The 24,876-nt window shown below is 43.0% G+C and overlaps 1 protein-coding gene across 1 annotated transcript in view; it reads right to left on the reverse strand.

Annotated features, from left to right (window-relative positions):
• Positions 1-23,544: 23,544 nt before the first annotated feature.
• LOC311159428 (protocadherin alpha-2-like) overlaps positions 23,545-24,876 on the reverse strand; it is a 91,739-nt gene continuing 90,407 nt past the window's right edge. The window contains exon 5 of the mRNA XM_084215516.1: positions 23,545-24,873. Within this exon, the coding sequence (XP_084071642.1) occupies positions 24,803-24,873 (71 nt within the window). The 3' untranslated portion in view covers positions 23,545-24,802. The remainder of the gene's footprint in view (positions 24,874-24,876) is intronic.

A 24,876-nucleotide genomic window follows, 5' to 3' on the forward strand; every position in this document is an offset into this window, starting at 1 on the left:
CTCCTCTCCTCTCCTCTCCTCTCCTCTCCTCTCCTCTCCTCTCCTCTCCTCTCCTCTCCTCTCCTCTCCTCTCCTCTCCTCTCCTCTCCTCTCCTCTCCTCATCCTTTAAGTCTGGCCCTTTACCTGTTCTCAGTTCTCTTCCTACCCCCCTGTCTGGCTGTAGTCCATCCCTCTGTCTGCAGGAATAAGCACTGAAAGCCTTGCTCAGGTCAGGGTAAGCAAATTCCACCCTTCCTCCCTCATCCAGTGGTTAGCAATGATTGTGGAAGGACATCAGGTAGATCAGAACATGATTTCCCCTTCATGAATTCATGGGTACCACTCACAAGCCTTTCCTTGTCCTTCATATGGCTCCAAAGGGCTTACAGGGTGATTTGCTCTGCATCCTCCCAGGGACTGAGGTGAATCTCATGAGCTCTGGTTCTGCAGCTCCTCCTTCTCAGCACCTTGCTCTTTGTCACCCCCTCCTCATGTCATCCATCAGTGGCCCTGTGCAAACCCAGGGCACTGGGAATGTTTCTCTGTCTGCTCTGGGGTGCCCTGACCCCCAGGGCAGCACTGACTCTGACCCTCATCCATGGAGAAAGTTTCCCAGGCTTCAAGAGAGACTGGAATGCACAAAAGTGTGAAATAGATTATAGAGAGCAGTGTGGGTGTGTCACTGGGTGAGAAATTGAGGGTTTGGGATTTTTAGTATGTTGTGGATGGCAGCAAGATGGAGAGCACAGGGTGTCATCCTGGGCTTCTTCATGATTCTCCTTCCTTCTTCTCCATGGGTTTGGGTGGCATTTTGTAATTGGGCAGAAAAGCCCACGTTGGGTTCAGTTATTGGGTTAATAGGTGTCAATAAATAATCCAGGTGTCAGTTCTTAATTGGATAGTTTAGTCTTAAAGACTTTGTAACAAGAGATTGTTGGCCATTTTGTGCCTTCTCATGAAAAGCTGCTGAACTCACAGCATCTGTTTTACTGTTTTACTGGTAAGAAATGATAAACACCTGGGTCTGAACATGAACTACTCTCTCAAGTGCCTTCAATCCAGACCCAGAGAAACCCACAGCTGGTACTGCCACTGGGGCCCTCAGTTCATCCATCTTCCTCTTGCTGCCAGCACACGTTGCTTTTCCCACCCTTCATTGCACTCAGCTCCAGTTGAGCTTTGGCTTCCTTATCCTACACTTGCCTGGAGATTGAACAGTTCTCTGTATTCCTGTGGGGTCACTTGTCCCTTCTTTCACCTTCTGTATACTTCTTTTTGATATTAGAGTTGAGCCAAGAGCTCTCTGACCATCCATGAAGGCTTTCTGCCAATCTCATCTGATTTTCTGGACATGCTGGAGCTTGGAGATGGTAAAACTTTGAAATCTCCAGAACCATCTTCTACATGATTCTTATTTCAGCAGTTCCTGAACAGGCCAAAGCCCACCCTGCTGAAACCTGGGAGGTCACTCTGGGGTTCAGAGGCTGCCTTCTGCCCACTTCCCTCCTCCCAAAATCCTTCCCTCCACTGCACGATCCCTACATCCAAGGCTGACCCAGCCTTCACACTCCAGACCCCTTTTTCTTGTCTATAAGCATCAGGTCCAGCAAAGAACTTCCTCTCCTTGATTCCTCAATCCCCTGTATCAGGGAGTTACCATTGGGGCCCTCCAGAAACTTCCTGGGTTGCTTGTGTCCCCTCTGTTGCTTTTTCAGCAAAAATCAGAGAATGGTTTGGATTGGGAGGGACCATGGGCCACCTTCCACCAGGTAACTCAGAGTCCCCTCCAGTCTGGTCCTCAACATCCCAGGGATGAGGAGCCCACACCTCTCTGGACCCAGAAAGTAATTTTAGAGAAACTTCAAGACATGGCTTGTTGAAAAAGTTTAGAGAATGCTCCTAAGCTCCCTGCTTAGCTAAGAATGAAAAGTTTGGTGATTTTGGCCCTGAAATTGTACTTGGCTAAGGCTGAAGTTATTTGTGCAAGTCCACAATGTTTCTGGATAAAAGTTCAGGGTTGAAGGCAGTCACTCTAGATATTATCACAAAAAATAACAAAGAATGGTAAAGTTAAAGAATGACTCATTTATTTTACCAAGTAATGTTTACAGCAATGTAATCTGTTACAAAGATCACTCTAAAATAACCTAATATTTGGAAGGAAATTAAAAGCAGGCTTTGACAGTTATCTCTTCTGAAGATCAGAACTGGGGCCACACATATTGATGCTTTGTAATAACATTCAGACTCTCAGAACTCTCAGCTTGGCACCAAGAAAGCAACAAGTTTATCACTGTCAGGCTGATATTGTGGTTATTTCATAGACAAAAAAGAAAAAAAAAAAGAAAATAGAAAGAAGATAGTAAACTTCTCAGCAATAAAATGTAATAACATGTCTAAGTTAAGTAATGTCTGGAAAGTTGAGTCCTATGTTTTCATTCTATTGTAAGACATTTTATAACTCACGTCTGGTGTGGCATTTAGGGGCAGATCTCACACGTGTGTGAAAGCTGCATCACACCCCTGCATCACGGACCCCTGAGCTGGAAGGGGCACACAGGGATGGATCACTGAGGTCCAGCTCTGGCTCTGTGCATTGTCCAAATGCTGCTGGAGCTCTGGCAGCCCCAGGGCTGTGCCCATTCCCTGGGGAGCCTGGGCAGGGCCCCACTGGAGCAATGCTGCCAGGACCCCAGAGAAGGAGGAGTGATGAGGGGGACTCCATTGATCTCAGAAGGATGATTAATTGCTTTATTATACTATATTATTCTATACATCTAAAACTGAATCTGCCAAGCACTCAACCCTATACACAACTGCACACACACTGCCCAGAACCTCGTGGCTCTCACCCAACAGTCCCAACACACTCCTGGCCCTGGCAGGCCAAGGAAACAAAACATCACTTTGGGTAAGCAATCTCCATGCTGCATTCTACTTTTGCACAAACACAGGCACAGCAAATGATAAGAATTATGTTTTCTTTCTCTGAGGTTCAGAGAATGTGAATCCCAGAAATATTCTTGGGAAGAATTGTGCCTTGCTTTTCTCTGTGGGGAGAAATGTGGCTACACCCCACACTCTGTGGGGAAAGAATCTTTTCCTGATGCCCAGTCTAACCCTCCCCTGACACAGCTCCAGCCATTCCCTTGGCTCCTGCCCTGCTCACAAGGGCAGAGATGGGAGCTGCCCCTCCTGAGAAAGCTGCAGTGAGATCTGACCTCAGCCTCCTCTCCTCCAGCTGAACCAGCCCAAATGTCCTGAGCTGCAGCTCCTGTGCCTTCCCCTTCAGGCCCTTCACCAGCTTTGCACCCCTCCTAATAACTTTGGATCTCTCCTCTACTGTGGGCCCCAAAACTGCCCCCAGGACTCGAGGTATAACCTGCACAGAGTGGAAGTGCAGCCCTGAACCCTGTGTCAGTGTTATTCCTCAGGGAAGATGCAGAAATGACCTTTTTTGGAGTGATTTGCAAATTGAGGGAGAAAGGGGAGGAATTCTTGCATGCCACCGTATTGTGAGGCACTTCTATGCCATAAATAGAAGGGCATATTTTGCACATAGTACAAGGCAACTAGATTTTAAAATTATTTTTCTTATTATTATTCTCATTTTTCTGCAGGCTTAATGTGCAAGGAAAGCTTTATGTTGTATGTGGATATTTTAGTACCTCTCTGCTCTGCTGGTACATCACCATCTATGTGACAATTATATCAATCTGCTCCTCACAGTATCTCACTGCAGCATTTCTTGTCCTCACAATTTCTTGGAACATGAACTCTGGAGTAGCATTGTCAAGCCAGGCCAACCTCAGGCTGGTTGTTAGGAATGCCAAGAGTCAGCACTGCCCCATCCCAAAGCTTTCTCTACTCAGAATTACACAGTTCCTTCAAATCTTGCTGTTTCTGGGTCCTCCCCATTGCTGCTCTTCACAGCATCTGCACTGTGACAAAAGGCTGCAAAAATCTGCATTTTGGACTCTGGCCACACCATCTCCCCTTGATTAACCCCTCTTTTTTTCAAATCTCATTTACTTGATACCCCCCATAGTGCTCTCTACCATAGCCAGTGCCCAGAGTAACATCAGGGAAAACTTCCCTGCTGTCCAAAATGTCTTGATGTCTCAATTGGCCCCTTGTAACATTTATATAACCACTTCCTCATTTCCCTCTGCTTACAGAACCTTGTGTGTGTGTCTGAAGAGCACCTACCTTTCTTACAGCTACTTATTCATGCACAGAGTTTGTGCTGACTGGTGCCCCAGAAAAGCAGACAAGGACAACCTAAAGGTTCAGTGAATGAAAATTCAGGTTCAACTCTTTCAGCTCTTGAACACAACTGAACCACAGCAAAGCATCAAAAGGAAGGAAGATGTAGATTTCTTTAAGTAAGAAGAAAAAGCCCTTGAGCAACAGAGGGATGCAGAGTGAAGGAAGCACGAGCAGAACAGAAAGATTCACACAGGAATTTTGCTGTGCAGCCAAAGGTGCTTCTTGTGCACAGGAGCATCCAGTCACACAGGCACCAGTGGGCTCAGCTCCCCACTCTGTGCTGTCAGCCTGGGTCACACAGAATTCAGGTGACAGGAGATGTGCAGTGAAGTCCCAGAGTGCTGTGACACACAGAGATGGCACACAAAGGAGGGCCCTGCACCATGGGAAGTGGTTACCCACTGAGGTTTTGATTCTTTACACAAACAGCTTTAAATACCTCTGCTGACTGGGCTCTCCACAAAGAGGTAAATCAAATACAGCTTCTTCAAGGGTTAACCTCCTTTAAATCTCCATGGTTTAGCAGGACAGCTTTGAAAAAACCCTGTGTGAGTTAAGCTTGCACTGTGCATAATCCATCTCAATTCCCATGTTTGCTATAGTGAGCAACATCTATTTTGGGGAAGATAAATAAGTGTCTATTATCTCTTACTGCTCTTTGCCTTCTTCTGGTTGTTTACCTGCTATCCACATTTTCAATCTCCTCTTAGAATCCCCTCCTGCCCCACCATTGAGGTTCCTGCCCTGTTTTCTCTGCTCTCCTTCCATCCAAAAGGGAGTTGTTTCCACAAGGAAGAACTTGGGCTCTACACCCCAAACACATTTCTGCTTTAGCTCATGATGCTTTCATTCTGCAATTCTGCAAGAATTTGTCTTTTGGTGACATGATCCATCTGCTTTCCAAATTCATTTTGTTCTTCAAATCTGGTCCACTCCTGATTAAGGAAAACTGTGTCTCTCCTCACATTTTCTTCTCAACCTCCAGTATGTCTGTTACCTGTCTGCTGATGTTCCTCTGTTCCTCTTCTTCCAGAAAACCTTTGTGAATCCTTGTGCCTGGCCTCATCTTCTCCTTTTCTCCATCTTTCTTTTCTTCTCTTTTGTTGACCATGTGGGTCAACAGTCCTTTTAATGACCTTTTCCTCCAACTCTGACTTCTTCCTTCTCCCCTCTTCCAACTGAAACTTAAATTTCATGCACTTGAATTTGCAGATGGATTTCAAGAAGCAACCTGGTTATATCCTAGAAATTGTGTGGATTAAATCACCACAATGCTGATAAATATTTGTCTCTGGGAAAAAAAACCCCACAAAAAAATAAATCCAGTGTTTAAACTATGGTTTCTGTCAATATGGGATGACATTTCAAGCATACTCTTGCAGGGATCTGTCATGCATCCAGCTCCACAAAATTATTTTACTATCACCTTTTATGCTGCTGTCATGCCACAAAATCTTGGCTGATGCCAAACTAGGACATGGAAATAGAGAAGCTTTCTGGAATCCAAAAGAACCTTGTCAATTGGGGAGGGAGAGTTTGAAATAAGACAAAATTTCCTAATGACACATTCAAAAAGGTACAGTCAGGAAGGGCAGAGCAAATAGAGCAAAATGAGGAATTAAATGAGTGAGCAGCACTGCAGAAAATATCTGGGGTTATAGTGGTTCACAAGCCATAAGATGACACTTCCAAAAAACCAGAAAATCTCATTCTGGAGTTTATTATCAGAAGTGCTGTGTGTAAGACAAGGGAGGTAATTATTCTGCTCTACTTGTTACTAGTGAGAGCTCGGTTCCTGCTGTGAGTACAGCATTTAAAGAAGCAAGAACATAAAGAATATCCAACAGAGAGCAAGAAAGAGAAGGGTTTTATCCAAAATCACAGTCCTGAAGATTTGATTAGATGGTAAATAAGGAGGCTGGGGAAAGGTGAGAAGAGTCTTCCAGTTTATCAAAGGTTATTGCAACAAAACCAGTGATCCATTGTTCTCTGTGTCCTCTGGAGGAGGGCAAGAAGTAATCTGCTTAATTTGCAGCAAAGAGGATTTACATTACACCCCAGAAACGTTTGCCACTCCAAGGATAGTTAAGCTCTGGAAGAGGCTAACTGGAGAGTTAGTGACATCCCTTGAGAACAGGTTTGCCTGCTGTGTCAGGGATAGGATCTGCACGGATTTAAAGTTTCAACTGAGGTAGAAGAACATTTGGTCGTGTCCTGCATCCTCACTGTGCATTTTACACTGCACCTCCCCATCCCTGGATGTTTTGCCCCTGGGCCAGGCTGTGCCTCTGCCCTCACACTGCTCAGCATTTCCACTGCAGAGTTAGCAGGAGCACCTGTGTGAGGCCTGCTGAAGTGTTTGCTAAATTATATCAAGATGTTTTCCAGCCATCTCTGATATAATTTGTTATTTACACACATGCTGACAAGATTCATTAGCAGCATTATGTGATGACAACATTTTATCATGAACCAGAGCAGAAACAAAAGTAAATTATTACAGGACAGAGCCTGCTAGAGCAGCCTGTGACTGTCAGCAGGATTTTTGACACTGGACTTCACGAATTTCTAAAATTCTTTTGTCAAGCAACACCCACAGAGTACACCATACCTGTCTTTTGAAGTGCAATATTTTCCCATTTGAAAATTTCAATATATTGCTTTTAATTTTTAAAGCTTAATTTGTGTTTTTTTCCTTTGAAATCCTCTTTTTCCCCACGTGACACTGAGTGAACTCCTCGTTCCTGAGCTGCTTTGACACACAACAACCTTTTCAAATGGCAGAAACCCATTAGCCTGATATTTCCTTGTGGTGACCTGCATGTAGAATTCACCTCCTTCCTAGACATGACAAGACACAATGTTAGTCTCTCAACATATAATGTGGTTAGTGGGTTTAATTACACTGAGCCCAGGAGCTTTGGATTTGCAGAAGAAGAAGTTATTTTTAAGGACAGAAAGTTTACTGGAATTTTGCATTTAATGAACTTATAAAGCTGCCCCAAGTGAAGTGCTTTGAGTAAATTAAATTTCAATAAGCAGATAAACAATATGCTTATACTGAGCTGTGATCATGACTTAACATTTTTATATTTTCATAATCTTTCACTAGTCTGTTTCTGGGACTTGCATTTTTTCATGCTAGTAACAGAATCAGAGTTGTTAGAATTTCAAAATATATTACATGTTTTCTTTCTGAAGATCAAAAATTGTTTGAGTTCCTTTCTAAGCCCCAGTTCTTGCTTTTGTGCATTATTTGAACAGGCAAGCAGTGATGCACACTGCAAGGTGAGAGACCTGCACCTCCAAGGAACACACGATCCAGCAACCAAAACACAAAAGCTGGGACAAAATAGACAAGAAAGAACATCCACCAATTAATATTACACTAGGATGGAGATGCAAGAAAATATTGTTAATGCAGACTTAAGACAGCTACTTATCATAAAGCAGATCTATCAGGAGAAAACCCAACAAAACCCAAATCCCAGGAATTACAAAGTGAAGCAACCTGAACCAAAGCTGCTGAAAATATTCCAAAACAACAGGCTGGCCCAAACATAAGGCAGTTAAATTGCTGCAGCAGTTAATGTCTGAGGAGCTCAGAATTTTATCTGTCTCCATTGCTTTAAGCTTGTGAGAAGAAGTGTACCCTGTCAGGTGCTTTCAAAGGTCTCAGATTTCCAGTAGGAGCAAAGGAAATAAAAATGCTTTTTCCCTACTACTGTAAAAAACCCAAAACAACCACAGCAAAAAAACAACCAACCAAAAAAAAAAACCAACCAAAAACCAAAAAACCCCAACAAAAACTACAAAACCCCCAACCACCACCAAAAAAACCCCCACCAAAAACCAAACCAAAACAAAAAAAACAACCCCAAACCAAAAAGCAAAAATGAAAAAAAACCCAAACAAAAAACCCCCCCAAGGAAACCCCTGTAACAACTTTGTCTTTTCCTCTGGGCCTAGGAAGGAAAGGATTGCTTTTCAGTGCTGGACTAGCCAGGTGCCAACTGCCAGGCTCTTCATTACATTGAGGAACAACCACTTGGTTCCAACCCAAAGTTTTCCACTTTCACCTGGTATTTCAAACTATCAATTCAGAAAAACCCAGCAGGAATAAGAGTGGGAGAGGATGGGATGTGCTCCCTTCACTCTCACAGAATAACAGAGCCAGTTCCAGGGTATTTGCATGGTAAGAGCAGAAGAATACACCAAAATCAGCACAGGCCACAGTGGATCTTCCTCTGGAGTCCTGGGAAAAGCAGACTGGGGCACTCTGGAGTTGCTGGGGGAGCTGGAATTTCTCAGGGAATCCAAAGGCACACTGCTAGCCTGGTGACTGAGAAGAAATGAGAAGGGGGAAGAAAATTCTACAGCATTTTTAGTCTTTTACTGCCTGTACCTTCACGCCATGCTTGCCATAATTTAGATTTAAAGCAAACAGAGGCACCTTGAATGGTGTTCCTAATTTGTCCAACAGATTAGGGAGGTGGTGGTGGAGCTGGAATACATAAAAAATGGAGACAACTTTTTTTTTTTTCCATTGAGTCAGCAACATGCAGCCAGTGTAAACCACTTGTGTTTGTTCCATGCCTTTAATCTGTCTGCAGTCTGCAGAAGAATACATCCCCAGAGTCTTTAGTAGACCTTGAATTCCAGCAGCTGTCACTTTAAATTTATTTCTTCCTCTGTCTGGGAGCTATTTTAGTGCAAATGCAAGCACACATGCTCTGAGCACAGCTCCCAGGAGTAGCCACCATGACAGGTACACTCCCACATATCTGTGTTATCTTCTTGCAACAGGCTTGAAGCTGGTGGCAAATATTTTTCCTTTCAGGGTATTTTTTGTCTTCTGTGTAATTTTTGGCCATTTGTTGTGTGGTCCTTTTCCCTGCTGTTTCCAAAATCATCTTCTGTGGCACAAAGCCTCGGGTGCAGCAGTTTTGTAGATTTTGGGGTGGGGTTGGGCTCACAGCAGCCAAAAGGTCCTGGGGAAGGAGGAGCTGCTCTAGGGCTCAGACCTGGTACAGCTTTCTCCACTGCAATCCTCCACATCTGCATCTCTTGAGGTCCAGCCTGTTCTGCCAGCAATTGCTTTTCAATCATGAGGAAAGGAAATCTCAGGCTCAGGAGTCACACTGCCTCATTTCTGGCTTTTTCATCGTTCCCTGAATCCCTACAGCCAATTCTCCAGCTCTGCCTCTTTCTGTGCCTGTTTGTGCTACATTATGAGATGGTGACATCTAGAAGAGCCTGGATTTCATTCCATTAGCCACCCTCTCCCTTTACCCTGTATAAATTGTCTTGTCATCGTCTCTTGCTCCTCAAAATATTTCTAATTTTAGAATTAGGAAGCCAAAGAAACAAGGGAAGCTTTAAATTCTAAAAATCAACCCCACTTGATTTGCCTGATGTTAACAATAACCTTTAATCTTTTCACCAGCCTAGAAACCTGCATTTCTCCCACTCTCAAACAATAATCTGCTGGGATTCAAACTGGGGAGCAAGGCTTAGGGAGAAGGGAGGCTGGGAGCAATTTACCCATGGGAAAAACCCCACAACTAATTTAACTTATTCACTCAGGACTTATTAATGACTAATCAATAACTACTTGACTCCAAAACCTGAACTACTTGAAGAAGATTAGAAATAACAAAAAGTAATTTTGCTGGGCTTTCTTGCCCTGTCTAAATCAATATTTTAGTAGCTTTGCCCTGTGAAGAGACAGAAGAGGAACCTCTGGCTAGACAAGCTTCCAGGAGCAGACATCCCTAACAGCCACAGGGTGAGATTCCCCTGTCAGAAAGGCGATGTTGTGGTGCACACTGTCACCTTGGAGCTCACTGTCTGGGCTGTCTTGACAAGGAGACAGAAATAGGCCTTTCAGGGGTCACCTCATCTCCCTCAGAGATGGGACAAATGACTAGAATTTCAGAAGAATTTATTTCCCTCCAATGGATATGAAAAGAGACTTCAAGATTAGATCAGATGCAAATATCTGTGATGCAGACTTCTCAGGTTAGCTGAGATGAGTCTCACTAGGCTTTGTAAATCTTGCCCACACTTCCCATTTCTCCTATGCAACCTGAAATACATAAACACTAGATGTAACATTAAATATTAGATATTTTATTCTTTCTTAATGAGAATAGAATTCCTTAGCAGATCCCTTACCATGCTGTAACTGAATACAACTGTACTAATTAGGGAAAAGGAGACTGCTGCCATAGGAACATTTAGGAGCCAGATAAGACAGCTTTAAATTCTAAAAAATCTACCCCACTTGACCTGTTAGGTATTAACAATACACACAATGAATGTTTGTTGGTACTTGCTATTAATAACCATCACCAATTAGTCACACAGGTTATTTTAACAACCTTATTCCAATTTAGCTGTAAGTGGCCAATGCCTTGGAGAGGGTGTCATGTAGGCAGGGCCAAGAGCTGCAGTTCTTGATGATCTCTCAGTCCATGAGGTCAAGGTGGACAGTTCTGAGAAATAATTCCCCCTTTCTTTACAGCTCACAAATTCAATGTTTTCTCCTTTTATAAGTGTTTCATTTTCTAGACAGTTCTAAGCCATTCACTGCAGTGTGCTGGGGGTGGCACTTCCCCAGGCTGCTGAATGTCTCTTGGCCTGTGACTTGTTTCTTGCTTGGTGCTAGCATTTATGTGGTTTTTTTCCTTTTTTAATCTCTTGATAAGCTGCTGCACTTGCTGCCCTCACAGCCACAGCAGTCCTTTCCCAGCTTTTCAGGGTGTGTTTAATCACCAGTGGCTGATCAGCAATGATCACTTTATTGCTGGGGGCTCTGCTTCAAAATGTGCCTGCATTTTCAAGGCCTTCACTGCTAGCCTGTGTTTAAATTGTGTATTTAGCTGAAGTTCACCCAAGGTCCTTGTAGGAAGGATTGCAGCCTGGTACAATTCACAGAAAGCCTGTGAGCTGTTCCTGGCAATGCCATTATTACTTTTACTGGGACACCAGGCACAAAAATGCCTCTCCACTGTTTGAGATGAGTGTTTGACTCTGCAGATTTATCCACTGCAATGTGAATCTCCTCGTGTTTGAATTCAAGACACAGTGGTATTAATGATATCCTGCCTATGGATTTCCTACTTCCAGGGCTGCAAAAGCTTTCCAGTTTGGCTACAGAATGTTTTGACAGCTTCATTTTCTCTAGAAAGAGCTCTCAGTCTCAAGTGCCTTGTCCAAAATACAAGTGCTCATTATACTAATGAAGAAACTCTAGCCTTATTTACAATTTAAAGAACTTCATTCTTGAAGCTGCTCTGTTTGAATTAGTGGCTCTTACTCCACTTATTTTTCAATGAGATTTCTATGCTTGCTTTTAAAAGGAGCATTAAAAGTTCAGTGGAGATGAAACAGAAAAGAATAAAGAGACTCATCTGGAAAGTCTGCTAAGTCTTCAACAGCATAATTTCAAACTTGTGATTTGGAGTAAAACCATTTATGACAGTTTGCAACACTGGGGACTAAGAAAACATGGATAACATTTCACATATTTGAAAACAAGGGATTTTCTTTTAGACTGAGCTTTTAAAAACAGCTAAGACTTTCTTACCTGATACTGTTCAGGAAAAAAAGAGCTCAAAATGCAGCATTTCGACCAACATCCAGCTATGTGAGGTCCCATCTTAGAAATGCCTTCCTAAAAATTTTCACAGGGAAAGAAAACAACAGATTCCTTGAAGGAAATAAATTTTGCGCAACAAGGACCATAACTTAGACCAAATACTTCTTGATTTTTTCTGCATCAGAGAGCTGGTGATTTATTGATAACAAAAGTAAATTAGAATAAAAAGGCATAAAGAAAAGACCAGCTCTCCTAACAAGTGAGAGAGCATCTCCCCCAATGCAACAAGGAAACTCTAAATACTTTTCCAGCTGTTTCATCAGGCTCCACTTAGTTTTCTGGACTTCTTAAGCAGACAACTACCAAAATTTGCCAGTTCTGGAAATTTCTCTAACAGCAGTGACACCACTTCTTGTAGGATGTGGTGTGGTCACTGCCCAGGCAGGCACAGCCAAAGAACAAACACTTTTATTAACATTACTCAGGTGCAAAAGGGATAGTGCCTGTAAATGCCCTGAGTCTGCATGAGCCTTTTCTCACCCATATTCACAGTAAGCCATGATCATCTTTTATTAGAAGGGGAAAAGAGTGGTCCCAGTGACCTTGTTGGATGTGTTTGAGGAAGAAGCCCAGCCATGAGGCTGCAGCAGAAAATGTCTTGTACTGACAGAAAAAAGAAGTGTGTGCAATAATCCACTTTTTCCAAAACATGCCAGCAAAGACAAACTTGCCCCCAGCTTTTATTGTGGCATGCTACATTTCATTACTGTTAAAAACTAGAGGTTGATGAAAGACCTTGTGCCATTTGCCCACTGCATGATCAAATTCCTGTTTTATTCCTGTTATTTCCTGCTTGTCCTTGTCACACAGAAGATGAACTTGACAGGGTGTCTCCATTTTGAGGGGTTGTCCTAAGTTGCCAGTCAGCCAGAGAAATGTGAACTGCCACATCTCAGAGCTGAAAATGGGGAAATGAAACATTCATAGTTCAAAAATCAATGCCTTTAACGCTTTCATTTTTACAGAAAAGCTCCTTTATCTACAACTCTCTCCCCCATTTTTTCATGTGCCAGAAGTTCCAATTATTTTCTAATAATTTTTGACACTTTCTCTGAGACTGTTTTTTGAGAATAGGACAATCAGGGCTCTGGAGAAAAAAAAGAGAAAGTGTGTCATTTCATAATAAAGGAAACAGTTCAGAAGAACTGTACTGATCATATGAGCAGTTGAAAAAGAAACCACTGCAAAATTTCTGGTCTTTTGCACCAGGGAACTGTGGAATGAGCTGATTGAAAGCAGGATTTAGGACTCTGGCTTGCTGCAGCATGTACATGGCCTTGACAATTAGATTTGTGACATTTCCCTATCCTACACTAAACTGCTGTTGGCAGTGGCATTATTTTGATTATTACACGTCACTGTGGCCCAAATAAAAGATTTAATCAGAGTCCAAGTTTCAGCACACCCCACTGTTAATGAAAGGGTGACATTCATGAGATAAGAACAGGCCCTGAGAAGCTGTGAGAACATTGAAGGGAATGAGAAATTGCTAGATAAGTATCTGTCAAAAATGACTGCAAGAAATGAGAACATTTCTGGACAGGTTTCCTACGTGCTGTGCATGGATTTTCAGCAGTGATTGTTATGTTTTCAAAGCATTGGCCCATGGGCTTCATCTGAAATGGCAGTTCTTCTTTGTTGAGTATAAAGTAGAGCTTTGGTGTGATGACAGGTTGAGAAAGTTGGGGTTGTTCAGCCTGGAGAAGAGAAGGATGCATGGATACCTTAGAGCAGCTCTCTGGTGTCAGAAGGGGCCTCCAAAGAACCCAGAGAGGGACTTTTTATCAGGACCTGACAAGAACCAGCGGGTTCAAAGTGAAAGTGGGGAAATTTAGGTTAGATATACAGAAGGAATTCCCCCCTGGGAGGGTGGGCAGGCCCTGGCACAGGTGCCCAGAGCAGCTGGGGCTGCCCCTGGATCCCTGGCAGTGCCCAAAGCCAGGCTGGACACTGGGGCTGGAGCAGCTGGGACAGTGGGAGGTGTCCCTGCCATGGCAGGGGTGGGATGGGATGGGCTTTAAGGTCCCTCCCAACCCAAACCATTCAGTGATTCTGTTCAATGATTCTTTATCTTCATTCAAGTGCAATACAAGGATTGGCTCAGGCACCTTCAGTGACTGAGTATTTTTAACAAGTCTTGGAACTCTGGAGAGAGACCTGTGAAAGAGACTGAGCCACTTTGCTAAATTAGTGGGCAAAGAGCCTGAAATTTGTGTCAGGGAAAAAAAAAAAAAAAGAAAAGAATGGTAAGTAAACAGTAAAAAGAAAAACCATGCTTTTATGAAAAATGAGTCTTGTCAAATAAGTGAAATATAATTTTTGATTACTCCTTGGCCTGATTTATACAGTAAAGTGTATTAACAAAAACCCAACTAATTTCTGTGCCTTAGTTTTCCACAGCAGTGATGATAAATAATAAAGCTGTAATTAAATATCCTGAGTTGGATGACACCCACAAGACCCATTGAAAGATTCTGGCTACAAAATATCTTACAACAGCTAGAACATAAGCAGTGTGAATTTTTGGGATCTTCTGTACATCCTCAGGGGGATTTAATCTTCACCAAAGGCTGCTAAATGAATAATGTATGAGAGGATACAAAATTATTTAAGGAAAACCATGCAGATGGCACATACTATCAGAAATGAGACAGGTCAATCACACAGACTGAGCTCAACTGGTTTGGAAGGTGGAGAGCAACAGAGACACATCTACTTTATGACATCCAAAGGCATTATCTTACATGATCAAGAATGTAGGTCATGTGTCTGACTGGGGGAATCACATCCTTAACAGCCAGGCCTGAAAAGGGCTTTGGAGCAGTCTCTGAATGAATCCAGGGGGGGTTCTGCTGAGCACATCAGCTGGACTGCCCTGGGTGTGCAGGTGTTGCTGGGGAAGAGCTGGGACACTGCCCAGTGGAGTTTGGGGAGGTTTGACTTTGTGTCAGCCACTGGCCACTCAGATTTGCAAATGGCTAAAAAGCCATGAGCCATCTGTAGCCAGGAAGGAGGGACGTGGCATTTCAAAGCACATTGAGGAGTTTTCTGGAACAGAACTTGGGGTAGGTGGGTGGGTAGGACAGCAGAAGAGCAGCCAACATGATGGGCTTAGACAGGAAGTGTTTGGACAGTTTTTTCATTTTAAATGTGTGTCTAGACATGGGCAGAAATCCAGTCTTGCTGAATAAGCCCTTCAGAGGAGCTGGAGCAGGGAAGGAGAAAGAAGCACATAGGAAATACAGGAAGATGTGGTTTCCTCCATGCATTTAAAAAAGGCCACGGGACCCATGGTAGAGCTAACTCACCAGAGCAGAGGAAATGACCTCATCCAGCTGCACAGGCAGGAAGAAACTTGGGATCTTTCAGGATGGGATGAACCAAATCATTATTTGCCCTGTGGGTGGGTAAGCATCAGATCATCTATCTCATTTGCCACTACAATGCCACCATTGATTAGCTGCATGTATGGATTTTGGGGCCAGCCTTATGCCTTTACACAGAGCAGGTACCAGCACCACAAAGCCCACTGGCACCTACAGCCCACAATAGAAACACTCCTGGTGCAGTTGTGAAAAATGGATATTTTATGATTGGCTTTTTGCAAATATTAAAGTGAATATTATATGTGTTGTGCTAGAAAGTAATGCAGTATTAATTCTCTTAAGTAGTGTGTTGAATATAGCTTTGGGTTACAACAAAATGTTAAAATAGAAACTCTGCTATGTAAGATTTTTTTTTAAAGAAAGGACTTGCAGTGAGCTAGCAGCCACAGGACACCTCAATCCTTCAGAGAAAAATAATTTATTGCCCTCTTATCAGAAGAAATGGAACTTCTTTCCACCTCGCAGGCGCTGTTAGGATTAGGAGGAAGAAGTTGAGGATGACCAGACCAAATCCTTTATTTGAATGAGATTTATGCATCATGCATGAAGTGTATGAATATGCAACAGGCTGTTGTTTTTAAGGGTTCATCCTTTGTTAATGGGTGTCTTTTTTTGGGCTTGTGCTGCCCAGAAAAAGGTACCCGGACGTCTGTAACTCTTTGTTTTTGTTGTCTCACATTGTCCTAATTCAAGTTGTCCAAATTATTATTACTCTAACTGTATTGCTATTTCTATAACCATTTTATTACTATTAAACCTTTAAAATTTTAAAAAGAAGTGATTGGCGTTTTTCACACAGTATACACATGTCCTTCCTCACTGAGCTCTGGCAGCATGGCCAAATGCCCCTGGGCTTCAAGAGATTTTAGTACAAACCTCTGTGCTGTGAAATACAGAGCTGTGTTTGGTGTCTGGCACAGAAATGCAATGTGTGTATTTGTGATTGAGATATGTGTGCACACCGACCATGGAACGGCTGCAAATTCTAATATTACCTGAGGAAAGTAAAGCATGGAAGAAGGCCTCTGAACCAGCCTGTGTTTGCAATTAACCTGGATTGATTTAGGAGCATTTGAATTACAGCATTCAGGATGTTGCTCTTTGCTTGTAGTCAGGCCTTAAAGAGTGCTGCAATGGTAACCTTTTTAGGTATAATCTTAAAATATTGTTTGTATCCTTGAAACTATAGCTTTAGAATGTATAGAAAGGAAATATGCTTATCTCACTCCTTAACAAAACTGAGAAAAACAGCTTGAGAAAGGAAAAGGGACATCCTCTCAAGGATTTGCAACTTCACCAAGGGAAGCTGGACATCACTGTGGTGAGATTTACAGTCATTGTGATAACAAGGGGAACCCACATCTGGGGAGCTGGACTTCACCAGATGGGATTCGTCATTGTTCTTGCGGAAACTGGACCAACATCTCGGAGGCTGCCACCACCATCTGGGGATCCTCCTTTTTTGGGACACATCCTGAGAAAAACTAAATCACAATATTGTATAGAATTGTGATGTAAACAAGTAGAAATAGAAACTGCTGGGAAAGCTTCTGAGTACCCCTGTAAATACCTGTAAGGCCAAATATTGGTGTGCAGTTGGAGGGAAAACTGCCTTCACTGTACCCAGCGCTGTTTTGCTCATACTTTACCATAATTAATTAATAAATTGATTGTTGCTTGAATATTGGCCTAGTGAAGCTTCTTATTTATAACAGTGCAGGGGAAGGACAAGAGTGGGCACAACATAAATGACCCTGTGGGGTGTGCAGCCCTCCTGGGAGTGCTCATTGCATGGTGGAACACCTGGGCTGCACACACACCTGACCTATTTCTCATCCCCCACAGCTGAACAGGTCTGGCAGCCACAGTGGCAGCAGTGCTTCAGCACAGAGCTCATTTACCAGAGGGGTTTTGCTCTGGAATTAATCAATGCAGAACTAACTGCACCATCAATATTGATCAGGCTGTGAAGGCTTTGGCATTACAGCCCTGCAATATCCTGCTCCTTCCAGGCTGCTTTGCAGGAGCCTCTGTGTGTGTTAATGACTGAACCCACATGGGCTGGCAGGTTCACAGAGGAGCCCAGCAGGGCACAGTAAGGGCCTAGGCTAAAATGCTTCATAGGAATTTTAATGTTTTTCTTAGAAACTAAAGAAATGGAGCAATACAACTCACAGGTCAGCAGTTCCTGCCATGAGCCCAACAGCATATTTGACAGCTTTAAAGATGATGTGGGCTGTGCATTTGTGAAAGCCTGCTTGACCCAGGGGGCCATTAGCAAGCTCTGTAAGCAGACCAGCCACTCCCTGTGACTGAAAGTAAGTGCATTTAGTGACCTGGACTGACCTGTCACACTTCCAGTCTCTGGTACCTTCTAATGTTGTGAAAGAATTCAGTCACATAACCCTTTTATCACTTTCTAGCTAATAAATATTTCTTTGCTGGTGCTGCTGCTCAGAATCTGACTCCATGTGGCCAGCTGAGACCTACTCTTGTGCATTTGAAGGGAGCCTGAGGATAAAATAAAACTGGTTTCACCTTTTCGTGCCATTTGTTCCTTGAGAACAGAAGGAAGTATTTGTGCCTGCAATTTTCAGTGCAGTCACCCTTCAGGGTAAGATGCAGCTCATCTTCAGGATTGCATTTATGTTGTGACTGCACAAAAGTAGATTAACAAGAGATTGTTACATGTGGCTTTGGAAAGATTAAGGTAGCTTTTGTGATGCTTGGTGGCTGCTTGGATTTGTACAAAGAACTTCCCGGGTCTACAAGTAGCTGGACTAACACAATTTACACACCCTTGGGGTTTGGCAGACCCTCTTTATTGTGTAAACACCCATCAGGAGCTTTGTGGATCATTTCCTCCAATGGCAGTTCCTAAGTGTTGCATAATCCCCTTTTAAGCATGTAAGAAGACAAGCAGATTTTAGGCTAGATTTTTCATTATTTTAGGCTTGTCTCTTACCTAGCATGCACCTCAGGAAACTTCTATCCTGAAGGTGAAAGGTGAGAGCAAGTTCAGCAAAGTTAAGCCCCTTATCCCGTCACCACGTGGTGCTGGATGAAGCTGCTCACAGCTGGGGTTCAGAGCATCTGGGAAGAGCCAGGTTGAAAAAGCTGCTCTGGACAGGTCCTGAGCCTCCTGTGGCAGCCCATGGAACAAGATCCTGCTCCTCACTGAGCCTAAGGCTGTTTGCACCACGGGTGATGATGAGGAAGTTGGACATCAGCCAGTAAAGGCTTGAAGAGTGTGGATAATTTGGGGTAGAAGTGGGGATGTATGGAAGGCCTTAAGTGCTAACTTAAGAGTTGATTTGATTAACTTACAGAGTTGATTTGATTTGTAATTGCTCAGCACATCACTCCACTGAGAGACTTCAGGCAGGATTCTTTAAACACCCACAGAAGGAAGTTCTTCAAGGTAGGGAGTGAGTCATGCCTCCCTCCCTGGGGGCTAAGACACACTGGGGGCTTGCTTAGGATATTTTCAGTCTAGCTTCCCCCAAACCACACAATTGCTCCCACTGAGTCTGCACTAAGTAGAATTTGAGCCACTGAAAAGCTGAAGGATTTATCTAACAGGAAAACTAGGATTAAAAGTCTAGGCTCGCTGTGATTGATGTGTTTTAACAATTACTGCATCTTGTCAGCCTCGCTCCGCAGCACCAGTCCTGTAATTAATGGGCAAGGACTTTCTAATTCTCCTCAGTGCAGCTCAAGTGGTGCCAAGACACTCGAGGTGTCCCTAAAACATTGCAGAGGAGCTGGAATGGGGCTGCCAGGGCCAGCTCTGCTCGCCCAGCTCAGTGCTGAAGTCTGAAATCACATCTGATGCCCCAGCAGTGATGCACCACCCACTGCTGAGCTCCCAGGGAGCCCTCCAGGGCCTCACACTTGGTTCAGGATCGGGCATGACTCCTGCTGGGATGGCACCTCGGTGACATGGTCACTGTTCACCTGACACAGGTGTGCCCACACCCCCAAATTTCTGTGCCTGCTGCCACGCTGTGCCTGGAGGGGAACATTTCCCACCTGGCAGCATAAATGGGATTTTCTCTTCAGGATTCCTGCTCCCCACAAGTCCCCCCACCGCAGTGAAGGAACAGGGGAGCTGAGGAGTGGCAGTGACACAGACTTAGGGCTGCTCCATTTGGTGTGAAGGCCAGCTTGGTATTTCTGACCCTCTGTCAAGGTTTTAAAATCTGTTTTTCAAGCCTGGCATGTCTGTTTCGTAATATGCTTCAGACATCAGCTCCTAAATGTGGATGAGTCACTTGCTGTCTCTGCAGACAACACTGACACAGCTCTGGGCACCACTGCCAGGCAAACATTTTTAACTTTTTTAATATTTTCAAGCTGTGTGGCGTTCTGAGAGATGTTTACTTCACCTCATCTCTGTCATCTTTTGATGTTAATACCTGTGTCAGAGCGATTTCATGGAGGCTGTCCTGGGATATGAAAGGGAATCCATGGTGCAGTGTAAGAAATGCTCTTCTCATGTGGCAGAGATAATTCTGTGGTGCTTCATGCTGAAGGATTTCATTCATTAGTTCTCTAAGCCAGCCTAAGGCACCTGGACTACAAATACTCTAGAAGTAGGTGCCTAATGTCACTCTGAATCACTCTGAAAAATCAGATTTTCATGATACCTAAGCAGTGTTATCACTGACAGTGGGTATTGAGGTTTCCTGTACAACAACATAACCATGTCCCAGATTTTTATATATACAATCATAGAATGGTTTGGGTTGGAAGGGACCTTCAAGATGATCTAGTTCCACCCCTCTGTTATGGGCAGGGACACATCCCACCAGACCAGATTGCTCCAAACCCCACCCAGCCTGTGCCAGGGCCTCCCCACCCTCACAGGGAAAGATTTTTCTCCAACACATAATCTAAACTGACAATCTCTTAGTTTGAAGCCATTTCCCTTGTCCTGTCACTCCAGGCCCTTGTAAATTGTCTCTCTCCATCTTTCTTACCAGCTCCCTCCAGGCCCTGCAAGGGCACCCTGAGCTCAGCCCAAAGCTTCTCCTCTGCAGGTGAACATTCCCAGCTGTGCCAGCCTTTCCTCCCAGCAGAGCTGCTCCATCCCTCTGCTCATCCTGGAGCCTCCTCTGGCCTGGCTCCAGCAGCTCCAGCTCCTGCCTGTGCTGGGGCAGGGCTGGGGCAGCTCTGCAGGTGGGCTCTCACCTGAGCACAGGGGCACAGGGGCAGCATCCCCTCCCTTGATGGCCACATTTTGGGATGAGCCCAGGCCAGGGTTGTCCCTGTAAATGCTTGGATGCCCACACCCCCCACCCTGCAAGGCAGAGCAGTGACACTGGATCCTCCAGGGATCCCTCTGGGGATCCACAGAGAGGAGAATGAACCCAGGGCACAGCATCCCCATATCCAGAGCTAATGGAAAATGAATGTATATGCCATCAATATTGATTCCATAGCATGCTGGTTAAAGCTGCACAAGGTCAGATCAATGTGATAAAGCATTTATTCTGTCAGAGCTGTGCTCCGCATTCTCTGCCTGCTCAGTTTTGGTGCAGCCAAGCCAGCCACTCAGGCATGTGGGAGCCTAATTCTGATTCCAGGCACCACAGGAAGCCCTTCCCAGCCAGGATTTATTACTGCTGTGCTTGGAGCCTCAGCTCTGCTTTCCAGAGCAGCCATTTGCTTCCTGCAGGTTCGGCTGTGTGTGACACCAAAACATTGTCAGCTGTTCACTCTTTTCTCCTTCAGAGACTTGTAGAGGAAGAAACCAAAGGACTTCAGGGTACTCATGTACCAAGGCCAAACTTTTGATTAAAGTTTGATATTTCTGCATATTTACAGGAGCCTTAACAGGGCTCTTGGCACTGTCTTAAAAAGGTGTTGGTGTCAAGGAATAGTCAGTAGTTTCTAAGCAATCTAATAACAGCAAAACTGAGGATCCTGCTCATTCTTTAGGACTCAAATGAGGAAAATGGCTCAGCTCCTTCCTGAATATTTGTCTTCCACAGGATCCACAAAACTGCTACTCAGGAAGAATCAGATTTGGAAGGAAAATTGTACCTGGTTTATTTTACCCAGTTGTTGACACAAGCAGGAATTGAATGACTGAAGTAGAAGCAGAAACGAAAGAAGATTCTACAAGGTATCAAAACTACCTGCAATTAATTTTATGACTGATTTTCATAGATGAAGCTTGGGAAAGGCATTCTGGGTTCTGTGTTCTTCCCCTGATGTGAGATGATTGGAAAACTTTTACTCAGATCCCTTCATATGATGTGCAATGACCCATGGACTCAGCAGACAGAAACTGCACAAGACCAAGTCTTAGAAGCCTAATGTAAAATGAGATTTTTTTTAATGACAGGATGTAATTAATATACAACATAGCTCAGGTTTATTGTTATAAAAGCCCAATAGTTTTCATCACTGATCTTGTATGCATAGAAACCAGACTTCCAAAGACAATATGCCCACAGAGAGTATATATGGATTCTGAAAGACATAAATTGTTCAAGTTGTAAAAAGCCCCAGAACTGTAATTTCCTTGTTAGCAAACTCTGCAGTGTATTTTGTCGTGCTCATTTCATTGTCAGCAGGAGGATTAAAGACATTTTTTCCTTAATTTGTGTTGTTATTGGCCACCTCTGGTTCTCAATTTCCATTGTTGTGTGGTGTTAAAACAGTGACCCCAAAACTGTGGTGGAATGTGCAGATCCTGCCCCTACCTACCCCTGGTTCTCCAACCAAACTTCCTGCCAGGGTTTCTCCTCCTGGACACCCAAAATCAGGGATGTCAATGCTATCATTTGTATATTAGCTGTGAAATAGTCACATTTCACTGCAGACATCTCAGCATTCCAGTTTTCCCAGAGGGTCCAAATATGGAAAAATCTTTATAAAATCTGGTGAGGTGCCTGATTCAGTATTCAGAAAACACAGTGAGTGTGTGGGATGTTTATCCTCCTAGTGCATCCCAGCCTCTTTTCAAACAATTCCAGCAAGAGCTCCTCTTTTCCTCTGAGAGTTTTTTCTCTGTTCTATCAGCTCTCCAGGCTGGAATGATTATCATCATTGATAATCAAGCTGGAATGATTATCTTCAGATTATGTTTTGTCTCCCCAGGCACTCAAGCATGCAGTCCCCCTGCAGTAAGCACCTGCAATAAAGGCAGCATTGGTAAATGTGATTTTGTGTTAAAACCAGCAAATTGGAGATGTGCTGCAGCTCTTGGTTCATGTTAATAGAGGCAAGCCTTGGAAAACCAGCTGTGTATGGCCACTGATGAAAAATGAGTGAGTCAGACTGGCTTGCATAGGGGAAAATGCAAGCACTCCAAAGAAAAACCAATATTCAATTAAAATCTAAAAATAATCAAGTGTAGAAGATTCCTGTAAGAATTAAATCTTTGTACTGACTTTTTGCCAGAGGCATTGAGAGAGCTATTTTATGATGAACACATAACAACAGTATTCTTCTGTGTGCTTAAGCTACCACTGTAACTAAAGCTGATGAACGTTTTGGGAGCTGTAGGATTAGTCATCAAATAAAAATAAACACCTAAATGTACTTGCATAGCACATTTGCATAAAAGAACAGTTCCCTCTCCAAAGCTTAAGTTTTTTTCCTCTTGTCTAGCCTTTAGAAGTGAATCAAGGATTCTCTTTCTTAAGTAGCACCTTTTTATTGCCAGTAAAACAAGACTGGTAACAAAAGAAGACTCTAAATAGACCACATGAGGCCATTGGTGGTTCATGCTTTGAGATATGAATTCTTTTATTAGAGCTTTGCTGTGATGTTTTAAGATTTGCTGCAGGTTCTTAAAAATGAATAGGAATTGTTCTATTCTGAACTGTCAGCAGTTTGGAAACTTAAAACATCCAGGACATGTCTCAAGAAATCCAGTTGTTCTCTTTGATCCTAGATTAAAGGGCCTTTGGAAATTTCAGAGCTATGTAGTTTCTTACACAGTTCCAATTAACACGACACTTGAGCTTTATTCTGTGAATGTACAACAATGTAGAAAACTCCTTGGAATTCCCTCATCAGCCATATTCTATTTAAAAATACATGTATTGGTTTTAAATCAACATCCTCAACCACATTCAATACTCCATTTACACCCTTAGGTTTAGTAATTCACAGAACTTCAGCTTCACAGATTCTTACCAATAAATCCCAAAATGCATGCATGGCTTGGTTTAAGAAAGATATTTTACTTGTGTTTCATACACAAAAAAAAACTGATAATCAACAGTGGCTTAAAAAATTAACACTACTCCACTTTTCCACAAGTGTACAAAAAAGAAATAATGAATTTACATTCAACGGTAAAGCTTAAAGTCCACTCTAATAATAGTTGCATTGACATTCACATACACAAGCACAGAATAAATATTTCAGGATTCTTATAAGAGCATACAGCATACATACAGTACTTGAATTTTACATAAGGAGTGTTAGTAGGGTCAGAAATTCATAATCTCATAGAAAAGTAGAACTAAAATCAGAAAAGGTCGTGTGGGAGGTAACACCAAGGTACTGCACAGAGCTAGCAGGTTAGTAAATCCATCTGTGTGAGGAGTTTGCTTCTGCTTCTTCATATTAGGACAGTTTGTTTGCAAAGGTGTATTCAAAGTGCAGAATAATGCATTAAAAAAAAAAACAAAGAGGAGATATTCTTGTATTTATTAACACATGCAAGAGGCAGCCCCCAAGTCACCCGACAGAATAAAGCTGTGATTGGCAAGTGGCCGATATCATACAGATGGTTCAGGCAGTTTTTCTAAAGCACTTTAATAGCAGCAATTGTAATTTATAATGGCTCTAGATCGACTTCTGTTTGGGTTAAAGGGCATCATATTTCTTTAACATTTACAGCTATATTTCTTTATAAATAAATATCTCAAATAACAAATAGCATAGTTAATGTTACTTTTTTTCTCTCTTTTGCATAAGTGTCGTGGAAAAACTCTGACCTTTTCAGAGACATAATGTGCAAAATAATGTGGAAATAGGGACACACAGCATCACAGTTACATTCCTGGGATGTCAGCCCAGCCCTAGTTACTCTCTGAGGGCTAGCCTTACCAGGGTAATGCAGGGCTTTGAGGGATAATTTTTCCAATGGTTTGCTTGGTAAAGAGATAGAATTTATGGTGTCTTAAAGAGCTGTAAATGTGAGGTTTCATTTGAAGCAGTGTGTACAATACGTCATGTATAGGAGTCAGTATTTCCACACAGTGACTTCTCAGGATTTGACAAGTCTGCTCATCTCCTTTCAGACATTTTCTCCCCAGCCTGAACATCTTTGAACATTTGTGTTCATTAGGTGTTTCCTCTGTTGCATATTTACCAGCTCTTCTTGCATTTTATAATCTGATCTCGTATCACCTAGCTGACATCTGCACACAAATATTTCCAATCAGATAGAGGGTGCACAACATTAAAACTTTTAAACCTGTCCTGTAAGTGTCATCAAGACAGGAGCACAGGAACCACAGTGCAGAGTCCAACCTCTCACTGGCTGTACTGTGAAGATTCTCCTTTTCGGCGTAGGAGAAAGGAAACTTGTGTCTGCTTTTTAGATTCTG

This window comes from Fringilla coelebs (genome assembly GCF_963513975.1).
Source record: "Fringilla coelebs genome assembly, chromosome: 15".
Lineage (NCBI taxonomy): Eukaryota > Metazoa > Chordata > Aves > Passeriformes > Fringillidae > Fringilla > Fringilla coelebs.